The sequence below is a fragment of the Schistocerca americana genome, chromosome 10, assembly GCF_021461395.2.
Source record: "Schistocerca americana isolate TAMUIC-IGC-003095 chromosome 10, iqSchAmer2.1, whole genome shotgun sequence".
NCBI lineage: Eukaryota > Metazoa > Arthropoda > Insecta > Orthoptera > Acrididae > Schistocerca > Schistocerca americana.
This window is the reverse complement of record NC_060128.1, coordinates 175327934-175340769: the sequence shown is the minus strand read 5'-3', so window position 1 is coordinate 175340769 and position 12836 is coordinate 175327934. Positions and strand designations below refer to the sequence as shown.

The 12836-nt window shown below is 43.3% G+C and overlaps 1 protein-coding gene across 1 annotated transcript in view; it reads right to left on the bottom strand.

Moving 5' to 3' along the window:
- LOC124552591 (corticotropin-releasing factor-binding protein) overlaps nucleotides 1-12836 on the bottom strand; it is a 1062428-nt gene that overhangs the window by 28835 nt on the left and 1020757 nt on the right. Inside the window, exon 7 of the mRNA XM_047126916.1 lies at nucleotides 2365-2473. Coding sequence (XP_046982872.1) covers nucleotides 2365-2473 — 109 coding nt within the window. The remainder of the gene's footprint in view (nucleotides 1-2364; nucleotides 2474-12836) is intronic.

Genomic DNA, 12836 nt, shown 5'->3' with positions numbered 1-12836 from the left:
GTAAGTATAATCTAACTTCTGCACCATTTCAGTGCAGTAATGTGTTCATTGTAAATAAGTATTACAGTAGTTGTATTACATGTTTCTTACCTTATAAATAAATATAAAACTTTTTTATTTTAAATTCAGTGCAATAGTATTTGTAAAATGACTCTTAGTGTTCATTAAAAAATGACGATCATTCCACTTGGGACCTGTGGAATGGTACATTAGCTTATTTGTTTTAGTTTAAATATTTGTCATGTATTGTTGTTTTTCTGACATGTTCCACATCCTGGAGGACCTCCTCACCACGGATCAATTGGAATGAAAGTAAATCTAATCTAATCTAATCTGTGGAAAGTACAACCTGCAATTAATGTTGTACGCAGTGCTTGTTTGAGATTTCCACGCCCGTCTGAAAATGATTATTCCATTGATGAGCAAATGGTACCATTTACTGGATGCTGCACATTGTTTCAGTATGTTCCAAACAAACCGCGCCCTTTGGGAATTAAAAACTTTGTTTTGGCAACAACGAAAGATTTAGTACTAGATTTTGAATTTTATCAAGGTAAATGAGCTCCTCTGCCAGATGTTGGCCTTGGTCTTGGGCCATCTGTAATACTTCGCCTTGCTCAAACATTACCTCAAGGTGCAAGACTATATTTTGACAGATATTTTACAGCTTTGCCATTATCGCAACAGTTACTTGACCTAGGGCTGGAAGGAACAGGAACCATAATGAAAAACAGAGTGAAACGAGTTCACCTGACAGAAGGAAAAAGACTGAGGAGAGGAGATATGGAAGAATTCTGCAGGGACGATGATAAAATAGTCATTGTCCAGTGGAAAGATTCAAAAGCTGTGACCCTTGCCTCTACTTGTACAGGATGTGAACCTGTAAGCAATGGTGAGAGATCGAGTAAACCAGAAAAGAAGTACATCTTAGTGCCATGTCCTGCAGTCGTAGTGAAGTACAACATGTGTATGGGAGGAGTGGACCTCTGCGATCAAATGATGGAGACCTACAGGACTTTCTTGAAGACAAGTGGACTTTAAAAGTTTTGATTCATTTACTTGATTTGGCTTGCGTCAATTCTTGGTTACAATACAAAGTTGAATGCGAAGCCAGTAAAGTAAAAATAAAAACACTTTAGATCTTGGATTCCGACAAGTAATTGGGGAAACGCTAATTTCTTTTTCTTCAGGACAGGAACATGAAAGTGAATTCGATGAAGAGCCACCAAATACAATGCACAAACCAGCAAACACACCATTTGATGAGAAGCGGCTGCACGAATATCATCACTGGAGAACTGTTGATGATTTGCCTTCAGCTCGTTGCTGCAGGCAAAAAAATTGCAAGAAGAGGACGAGAACAAGATGTCTGAAGTGTAATATTTAGCCGGCCGTTGTGGCCGTGCGGTTCTAGGCGCTTCAGTTTGGAACCGCGTGGCCGCTACGGTCGCAGGTTCGAATCCTGCCTCGGGCATGGATGCGTGTGACATCCTTAGGTTAGTTAGGTTTAAGTAGTTCTAAGTTCTAGGGGACTGATGACCACAGATGTTGAGTCCCATAGTGCTCAGAGCCATTTGTAATATTTATTTGTGTTCGTCAAAAGACAGTAATTGCTTTCGTGAATATCACTGCAAGAAATGACATAAATATGTAAGATAATCCCGACCCACACAGTCGTGTGGGTTCAAAATTTGTATCAAAATTAAAAAATAAAATTTTCTAAGCAATTGGTACACGATTCTATAATTTTTTAGTTGCAAAAATACATTTATTTCAAAATTTTCATTTCAAGTTTGGGTGGGGGTCTGAAAGGAAGTCTTAAGCAGTTGTTTACTTGTGACACGCAAAAAGTTTGAAGACGTGACAAGAAGTACTGATACGTCTTACACTTTTTGCATGCCACAAGTAAACAACTGCTTACGACTTTCATTCATCTGACGTAATATAGGTACGTTAAATGTTTAGCGTTATGCACTTCTGATACAAAACAAGTACTATACACTATATTTTTTTATTTATGTTACTTTCATTGCAATATGTATAGTAAACGAACTTTAAAGGAGATAAATGCCTGTAACGAATAATTTTTACAGCCACTGTACCAAATTTTCCTGTGCAATACGCAGTAGGCTGCTATGAGTATATTATAGCTGTAAAGAAAGGCATTTAACGAATGATTTCGCCATATTGTCTTGTACTTTTGATTCGGTGAGTGTGTACTACTCCACTACTGGCCATTCAAACGTCCCGCCCGCAGTTTGGCAGAAAAATGGCCGCCGTATCGGCCTCTATACAGGCTCTCTACTGTACGCTAGCGCCCTCATCCACGCAGCGTGTCTATGGCAGAACGAGTACGCCACGTACCTGGCTTGGAGTCCATTCCGCAGATGGAGTCGGCCACGTTGAGGGCGGCCGTGTCCAGTCCCTCTGAGCCGCCCAGCTGCACGTAGTCAGGCATGCCGCGGTTCTCACACTGAAACACGACACAGCGCCGTGTTACACATTACACCACTGCAGTGCCACGCTCCCAGGACAGCCAACTGGTATCCTAGGCCATCTCTCGACTGCTCTGTAGGACGCTGTCATTTAGTGAGTCACATAAGTTACTGCAGACAGTCTATGTTCTTGCAACATCTACATCTACATGATTACTCCGCAATTCACATTTAAGTGCTTGGCAGAGGGTTCATCGAACCACAATCATACTATCTCTCTACCATTCCACTCCCGAACACCGCGCAGGAAAAACGAACACCAAAACCTTTCTGTTCGAGCTCTGATTTCTCTTATTTTATTTTGATGACCATTCCTACCTGTGTAGGAAGAGAAGTTCATGGTTCAGAGTAGTTTCAGGGGTAAGACAAGGCTGCAACCTGTCTCCACTGTTGTTCATATTATTTATGGATCATATGTTGAAAACAATAGACTGGCTGGGTGAGATTAAGATATATGAACACAAAGTAAGGAGTCTTGCATATGCGGATGACTTAGTTGTGATGGCAGATTCGATTGAAAGTTTGCAGAGTAATATTTCAGAGCTAGATCAGAAATGTAAGGACTATGGTATGAACATTAGCATCTCCAAAACGAAAGTAATGTCAGTGGGAAAGAAATATAAACGGATTGAGTGCCAAATAGGAGGAACAAAGAACAGGTGGACGGTTTCAAGTACTTAGGATGCATATTCTCACAGGATGGCAACATAGTGAAAGAACTGGAAGCGAGGTGTAGCAAGGCTAATGCAGTGAGCGCTCAGCTACGATCTACTCTCTTCTGCAAGAAGGAAGTCAGTACCAAGACTAAGTTATCTGTGCACCGTTCAATCTTTCGACCAACTTTGTTGTATGGGAGCGAAAGCTGGGTGGATTCAGGTTACCTTATCAATAAGGTTGAGGTTACGGATATGAAAGTAGCTAGGATGATTGCAGGTACTAGTAGATGGGAACAATGGCAGGAGGGTGTCCACAATGAGGAAATCAAAGAAAAACTGGGAATGAACTCTATAGATGTAGCAGTCAGGGCGAACAGGCTTAGATGGTGGGGTCATGTTACACGCATGGGAGAAGCAAGGTTACCCAAGAGACTCATGGGTTCAGCAGTAGAGGGTAGGAGGAGTCGGGGCAGACCGAGGAGAAGGTGCCTGGATTCGGTTAAGAATGATTTTGAAGTAATAGGTTTAACATCAGAAGAGGCACAAATGTTAGCACTGAATAGGGGATCATGGAGGAATTTTATAAGGGGGGCTATGCTCCAGACTGAACGCTGAAAGGCATAATCAGTCTTAAATGATGATGATGATGATGATGATGATGATTCGGAAGAGAAAGTTGGTGACTGAAATTTCGTAAGTATGTAAGTACGCTGTTTAGGCTTTTATATTGGTAACGCCACGTAGCGCTCTGTATGAAAATCACTGGCTGTGCCGTGTGCAGTCTGTGGCTAGTTTGCATTGTTGTCTGCCATTGTAGTGTTGGGCAGCTGGATGTGAACAGCGCGTAGCGTTGCGCAGTTGGAGGTGAGCCACCAGCAGTGGTGGATGTGGGGAGAGAAATGGCGGAGTTTTGAAATTTGTAAGACTGGATGTCATGAACTGCTATGTATATTATGATTTTTCAACACTATTAAGGTAAATACATTGTTTGTTCTCTATTAAAATCTTTCATTTGCTAACTATGCCAATCAGTAGTTAGTGCCTTCCGTAGTTTGAAACTTTTATTTAGCTGGCAGTAGTGGCGCTCGGTGTATTGCAGTAGTTCGAGTAACGAAGATTTTTGTGAGGTAAGTGATTTGTGAAAGGTGTAGGTTAATGTTAGTCAGGGCCATTGTTTTGTAGGAATTATTGAAAGTCAGATTGCTTGGCGCTAAAAATACTGTGTGTCAGTTTAAGCACAGTCATTCACTAATTTTTCTAAGGGGACGTTTCAAGTAGATCTCGCCGCGACGAAAAACGTCTTTGCTTTAATGACTTCCATCCCAACTCGCGTATCATATCTGCCACACTCTCTCCGCTATTACGTGATAATACAAAACGAGCTGCCCTTTTTTGCACCCTTTCGATGTCCTCCGTCAATCCCACCTGGTAAGGAGCCCACACCGCGCAGCAATATTCTAACAGAAGACGAACGAGTGTAGTGTAAGCTGTCTCTTTAATGGTCTTGTTGCATCTTCTAAGTGTCCTGCCAATGAAACGTAACCTTCGGCTCGCCTTCCCCATAATATAATCTATGTGGTCTTAGCAACTGAAGTTGTTCGTAATTTTAACACCCAGGTACTTAGTTGAATTGACAGTCTTGAGAATTGTACTATTTATCGAGTAATCGAATTCCAGCGGATTTCTTTTGGAACTCATATGGATCACCTCACACTTTTCGTTATTTAGCGTCAACTGCCACCTGCCACACCATACAGCAATCTTTTCTAAATCGCTTTGCAACTGATACTGGTCTTCGGATGACCTTACTAGACGGTAAATTACAGCATCATCTGCGAACAACCTAAGAGAACTGCTCAGATTGTCACCCAGGTCATTTATATAGATCAGAAACGGCAGAGGTCCCAGGAAGCTTCCCTGGGGAACACCTGATATCACTTCAGTTTTACTCGGTGATTTGCCGTCTATTACTACGAGCTGTAACCTTCCTGACAGGAAATCACGAATCCAGTCGCACAACTGAGACGATACCGCATAGGCCCGCAGCTTGATTAGAAGTCGCTTGTGAGGAACGGTGTCAAAAGCTTTCCGGAAATCTAGAAATACGGAATCAACTTGAGATCCCCTGTCGATAGCGGCCATTACTTCGTGCGAATAAAGAGCTAGCTGCGTTGCACAAGAAAGATGTTTTCTGAAACCATGCTGATTACGTATCAACAGATCGTTTCCTTCGAGGTGATTCATAATGTTTGAATACAGTATATGCTCCAAACCCCTACTGCAAACCGACGTCAATGATGTAGGTCTGTAGTTCGATGGATTATTCCTACTACCCTTCTTAAACACTGGTGCGACCTGCGCAATTTTCCAATCTGTATGTACAGATCTATCGGTGAGCGAGCGGTTGTATATGGTTGCTAAGTAGGGAGCTACTGTATCAGCATAATCTGAAAATAACTTAATCCGTGTAGAATCTGGACCTGAAGACTTGCCCGTATCAAGCGATTTGAGTTGCTTCGCAACCCCTAAGGTATCTGTGGTGTCACCGCCAGACACCACACTTGTTAGGTGGTAGTTTTAAATCGGCCGCTGTCCATTAGTACATGTCGGACCCGCGTGTCGCCACTGTGTGATCGCAGACCGAGCGCCACCACAAGGCAGGTCTCGAGATACGGACTAGCACTCGCCCCAGTAGTACGGACGACGTAGCTAGCGATGCACACTGACGAAGCCTCGCTCATTTGCAGAGCAGATAGTTAGAATAGCCTTCAGCTAAGTCAATGGCTACGACCTAACAAGGCGCCGTTAGTAACATTGCATGTATCTAAAGAGTCTCACTTGTATCGCCACTATCTCCAGATGTACCAAAAGGATGGATTAAAGTTAAGTATTCCAGAAGCTACGTACTTTTCTTTATAGCATTCGTTACGTATCCTGTTACAGACCTATCTCTTGCCTGCGTTAACTAAACGCGTGCCTTTCGGCTACTTCCGTGGCGTGGCTGTCTTGCTACGCCACAATAGTATCTACTTCTAAGAAACTCATGCTAGCAGCTGCTGGTGTTACAAATTCTGGAATATTCCATTCGTCTTCCCTGGTGAAGGAATTTCGGAAAACTGCGTTCAATAACTCCGCTTTAGCGGCACAGTCGTCGGTAACAGTACCATCGGCACTGCGCAGCGAAGGTATTGACTGCGTCTTGCCGCTTGTGTACTTTACATACAGGAGTGTTATGAACAGTAAACTGCTACTTACTCCAAACTTGAGTGCTATGCTTACATTCTGCCACACTCAATTTCTGTTGATCAATTCTGTGTAAATGGAAGGTGGGGAGGGACGGAAAGGAAAGCAAAGGGAGAGCATCACTGCTGTCAGCTGCATTGGGACATTACACAGAATCAGCGGCGACGAGAGAAAATGTGTACCGTCCCAAGATTCGAACCTGATGTCCCCTGCATACTAGTGAGAGATGCGCTAGCTGCTGTGCCTCACAGCCGATTCACATTCCCACCGAGCGCCACCTGTCCACAGTCCCCCTGCCCATTTCCAACGTGTTCGCTATCCTGAGATTCTGCAACACGAAGATAACGGGATGCATCACACTGCCTTGCAAAATGAGTGATACGGATGGAAGGGAAGGAGGAAACGAAATGAAACTTACAAGCGAGGCAAAACGTTTGGAAAGCGGATTCAATGCAAACTTCGTACACTCGTAGTACCCCATTAGGATAACAAAATGTGTAAGCAGTAGCGCGTACTTCTCAAGCGTTATTGAGAAAATCGCAAGATAATTTCGGTCGTCCAATACATATCTGTGCAGGTCCATTTTTGTCATGAACCGGCGGCAGTCGACTGGCTATACTTATGGTCTGGGTGCAGAGGATTCGGTGGTCTGTTGGATTGATAATAGGTTCATATACTTAGCCGGCACGGTAGCTCAGCGTGTTCGGTCAGAGGACTGCTTGCCCTCTGTAATAAAAAAAAACTGAGTAAAAAGAATCAACGATCAACTTGAACGGATGTCTTGTGACGTCCGCATAGACCAAACGCAACGGACTATATCGAACAAAATGGAAGAAAAAGCGCGTTCGGTCAGAGGGTTAGCTACACACGGTAGTAAACAAAACTGAGTAAACGGATCAACGAACAACCTGAACGGGTGTCATGAGACGTCCGGCCCGAACATATACAACGAACAAAACAGAAGAAAATAAGATCAATAAAGAATTAAAAAAAAGAAAAAAAACTGGTTAGCGTTCAAGCCCCGTAACCATTGGGTCGCTGGATCGAGTCCCGTTCGTCAGTTTTTTTTTCAGTTCCAACACAGTCATTTCTTTTACTATTTATATTACAATTGATATAATGGGAAAAATACGTGTAATCGGATAAACTTCTATTAAATTTACAATGTTATTATCACAAATAATATAATTTACTATCGACTAGCAAACGACCAAACGCATAAAGTTCAAATGGCTCTGAGCGCTATGGGACTTAACTTCTGAGGTCATCAGTCCCCTAGAACTTAGAACTACTTAAACCTAACTAACCTAAGGACATCACACACATCCATGCCCGAGGCAGGATTCGAACCTACGACCGTAGCGGTAGCGCGGTTCCAGACTGTAGCGCCTAGAACCGCTCGGCCACTCCGGCCGGCAAACGCATAAAGTGATTATGAAAATGTATACTTGTCCGTGTCTTCAAAATTGTTCGTACTTAATCGAAATAGAACGAGAAATTGCTTCTCGTGAAGACGCTATTAAAGTACAGTCGATTCTGCATGACCAATTAGCAGCGCCGATATTTAAGGAAATGCTGCGTTATGCATGGTTTGCTTCCAAATTATCTACATGGATACTCTGCAAATCACATTTAAGTGCCTGGCAGAGTGTTCATCGAGCCACCTTCACAATTCTCTATTATTCCAATCTCGTATAGCGCGCGGAAAGAATGAACACCTATATCTTTCCGTACGAGCTCTGATTTCCCTTATTTTATCTTTGTGATAGTTCCTCCCTATGTAATTCGGTGTCAACAAAATATTATCGCATTCGGAGGAGAAATTTGGTGATTGGAATTTCGTAAGAAGATTCCGTCGCAACGAAAAACGGCTTTCTTTTAATGATGTCCATCCCAAATCCTGTATCATTTCTGTGACACACTCTCCCAAATTTCGCGATAATACAAAACGTGCTGCCTTTTTTTGAACTTTCTCGATGTACTCAGTCAGTCCTATCTGGTAATGTTCCCACACCGCTCAACAGGTTATTGAAAATGTTAACGAGGTTTGTTTCCCCACGGAAAAGCTCCAAAGACCTTGTGTATACGGAAACATAGCATTTATTCAATGCAGCTGGTGCCGTTTAACTTTACGTTTTCCATGTTTTTACGAAAAATACCATCCTACAACTTGTGCTCGTAATGTCGAAAGCGACGATTAATTGTACATCTTTCGAAAGCCGTCTGTGCCGCTCATAAACTTGGAGGTAACAAGTCGCTTAGGGCTCCTTTCAGGTATGAAGGATTCCTCAAATCACGCACAAGCATACATTTTCAGTTTGGTCGTTTACTAGTCGATAGTTATGAATATTATATTATTTGTGATAGTAAAAATTTGCAGACTGCCAAATAAGATTGTAAATTTAATAAAAGTTCATCCGATTACACGCATTTTTTCCCCATTATATCGATTTTAATATAAATAGTAAAAGAAATGAGTGTGTTGAAAATAAAAAAAAACTGACGAACGGGACTCGATCCAGCGACCCAACGATTACGGCGCTTGAACGCTATCCACTAGGCTTCCGCCGCTTCCTGGTAGAAATGGCCACGCACAGGTATATGTTTGAGACCGAAATTATCTTGCGATTTTCTCAAAGCGCTTGAGAAGTACGCGCTACTGCTTACGCATTTTTTTGTCCTAATGGAGTACTACGAGTGTACGAAGTTTGCAGTAAATCCGCGTTCCAAACGTCGTGGCCTCACCTTGTTAATAGGTTAGAGGATGTGTGATATTATTTGAGTGACTACAAAATGCAATGAAATTTCCAAAGAAATGGGCTACATGGAGCCAATTATCAGCATGACGTTTAAGCCTCTCTGGTCTAGATCCATGCACTAATCTCGTTGGGAAGGGCGTAATAAGATCGTTGTATCCCCTCCTGAGGCAAACTAGCCAGCTGTTGTAACTAACTGATCCTTGATATCTGGAATACTGACATTGAGACGGAGTTGACATCTGCACTGGTCCCACACATGTTCTGTCGAGGACCGATCTATGGATCTCGCTGATCAGAGGAATACCAGACACAAGCATCTCTGGGCGAGCGTCGTCCTCCTGAAAAATGCCACCACGATACTGTCACATAACAGGTAAGGCATGGGGATGCAGGATGTCTGTTGTGTACCACTGTGCCATCAAACTCTTTCACACACTACCAGACGTGACCTCAAGTCGTACGCGATTCTCCCCCACACCAAGATGCATAGGAACAACAACACTGTGCCTCTCCAAAACGTCGGAAGAATGGGTCCTCTCACCAGGTCACCGCAATGCTCGCCGACGGTCGACATTCGGGATAGTGCAGAACTGTGATCCACTGCTGAACACTGAACACAACGTGAAGCTATTTCTCATTAGTCCATGCTTCCCAATAACGGCATCACTCCAAACACTACCGTTCGTATTGCGTTAACGGCAGCCTACGCATGATACGGTGATTGCTTTGTCTGGCTCCTACTGGTGTCCCTCCAGTGATGGGGAATGAAAAAGACTGTTTCAGGGAGCCCATTACTTGCCCTGGGATGGCACGTACAGTTAAGACGTGTTTGGCGCACAAGATGGCTATCTGCCCTAGTGGTGGTCAGATGTGGTCGACTGGGACCTCAACAACTAGCATGCCAGCCCCCACGTTCCCACGCAGTCCAACATCTAGCCAGTGATACATCAGAATGTTCCACAAATTTGGATGTACGATTCGACCAGATGACCAAATAGAGATAGAAAGGGGACTGTGTGATTCGCTATGCCGATTTTCACTAAGTTTTGGCCTTAACTGCGAATGAAGTTGAGAATCTGGTAAATGTGTTCAACATCTGTAGTATCGATAGAATCATATTCTTTGTAAGTCTGTGTTTTGAGACCAAAGATATTAGAGTAAGCCAGAGAAAAAAAAAAAAAAAACTAAAATTTGTGGTAAGATCTTATGGGACCAAACTACTTAGGTTATCGGTCCCTAAGCCTACATACTACTTAATCTAACTTAAACTAACTTACAACTTACGCTATGGACAACACCGTGCCCGAGGGAAGACTCGAACCTCAGAAAGGGGGGGGGGGGGGGGGGGGGGAGCCGCCTGGACCGTGACCAGACGCCTGAGACCGCGGGGCGCAAAGTCAGAGAATAGTGCAGTGCAGTGTGTGTTACTCAGTCTGGTTATGTACTAGGTTTGAAAACGATGGAAGCTGGCCTGCCCTGAATTTCTTCTTGTTGGAACATTGCGTATGGTCAAGGTTTACTGTGGGAATATTATAATGCAACATATGGTTTTGTCTTATAATTGAAACAAGTGTGAAGGAAAGTAATTGTACACAGGAAAATTATTAAAAATATATTGCTAACTTGTCTTGTTAAGAGATCTTTATGAAAGGGTGTATTGTGGTTTTGCTTAATGAAGCATAGATATCTTGGATTTTTTGTTCTCAGTTATCAGTCGTTAAGTTTAGTTTCTCATTTTTCATTCTTCAACGTTATGAATGTGTTTGTACACTCGCATTGCACATAGCGAATTGTTCAAATGGCTCTAAGCACTATGGGACTTAACATCTGAGGTCATGAGTCCCGTAGACTCAGAACTGCTTAAACCTAACTAACCTGAGGACGTCACACACATCCGTCCCCGAGGCAGGATTTGAACCTGCGACCGCAACAGCAGCGCGGTTCCGGACTGAAGCGCCTAGAACCGCTCGGCCACAGGGGCCGGCTTCGGGAACTGTGTGCTGCAGAAGAATTTTTTGTCAAAACTGGCGAGATACCGTCTTGTATTACGCATCGAAAGCAAGACAAATGATATTCGATTTTTGACAGTCCCATCATTATCCCAATAGTGACAGGTTGGAGCACAGACGAGCGCTCCGTGTGCACAGGTAGGTCAATGAATTTATGATTGGCACAGTGTGCTTGTGAAAATAATAGCACGTCTGTTCAGACGTTTGATACTAGTACAAGATTTCAGTAAAGTGCTATTTTGTAAATTTTCAAGCCGTTTCATCAGATGCGTTAATTTTTTTGTTCATTTGTTATGTAATTACTCTACAATCACAATTCTCGTACAGTGACTGTTTGCAAGAGTAAAGCTAAAGATCAGCTACATTCAGGGCTGACTCATTTTGTTTCGCAGTAAGATAGTGTATACAAATTCTGTCGACAACTTATTTCTTTCTCGCAGGCGAATTGTTTAATGTACCAGCTAGTCCGAATTTCGCGTCGTGTAGAGTGAGCTTCACATATTTCCGATAAAAATTAAATTTTCTCGTAGTTCTATTGGGTTGCACTGACGTTTACATATTTCGATATAAAAATAAGTTTTATACAATGAAGAGCCAAAGAAACTGGTACTCCTGCCTAATATCGTGTAGGGTCCCCGCGAGCACGCAGAAGTGCCGCAACATGACGGGGCGATGACTCGACTGATGTCTGAAGTAGTGCTGGAGGGAACTGACACCATGAATCCTGCAGGGCTATCCATAAATCGGTAAGAGTGCGATGCGTTGGACATCTCTTTTGAACAGCATGTTGCATGGCATCCCAGATGTGCTCAATAATGTTCATGTCTGGGGAGTTTGGTGGCCAGTGGACGTGTTTAGACTCAGAAGAGTGTTCCTGGAGCCATTCTGTAGCAATTCTGGATGTGTGGTGTGTCGCATTGTCTTGCAAGAATTGCCCAAGTCCGTCGGAATCCACAATGTTTGCAAGGATGCAGGTGATCAGACCGGACGCTTACGTACGTGTCACCTGTCAGAGTCGTATCTAGACGTATCAGGGGTCCCATATTAGTCCAACTGCACACGATCCACACCATTACAGAGGCTCCACCAGTTTTAACAGACCCGTTTTGATATGCAGGGTCCCTGAATTCATGAGGAGTTCTCCATACCCATACACGTCCGTTCGCTCGGTACAATTTGAAACGAGACTCGTCCGACCAGGCAACATGTTTCCAGTCATCAACAGTCCAATGTCGGTATTGACGGGTCCAGGCCAGGAGTAAAGCTTTGTGTCGTGCAGTCATCAAGGGTAAACGAGTGGGCCTTTGGCTCCGAAAGACCATATCGATGATGTTTCGTTGAATGGTTCACACGCTGACACTTGCTGATGGTCCAACATTGAAATCTGCAGCAGTTTGTGGAAGGGGTTGCACGTCTGTCGCGTTGAACGAGTGTCTTCAGTCGTAGTCGGTCCCGTTATTGCAGGATATTTTCCCGGCCGCAACGATGTCAGAGATTTGATGTTTTAGAGGATTTCTGATATTCACGGTACACTCGTGAAATGGTTGTATGTGAAAATCTTGATAACCTGCCATTGTAGTAGCGGTAACCGACCTAACAACTGCATTTTCTTTGGCGCTTCATTGTTGTTGTTGCCGTGGACTTCAGTCATGAGACTGGTTTGATGCATCTCTC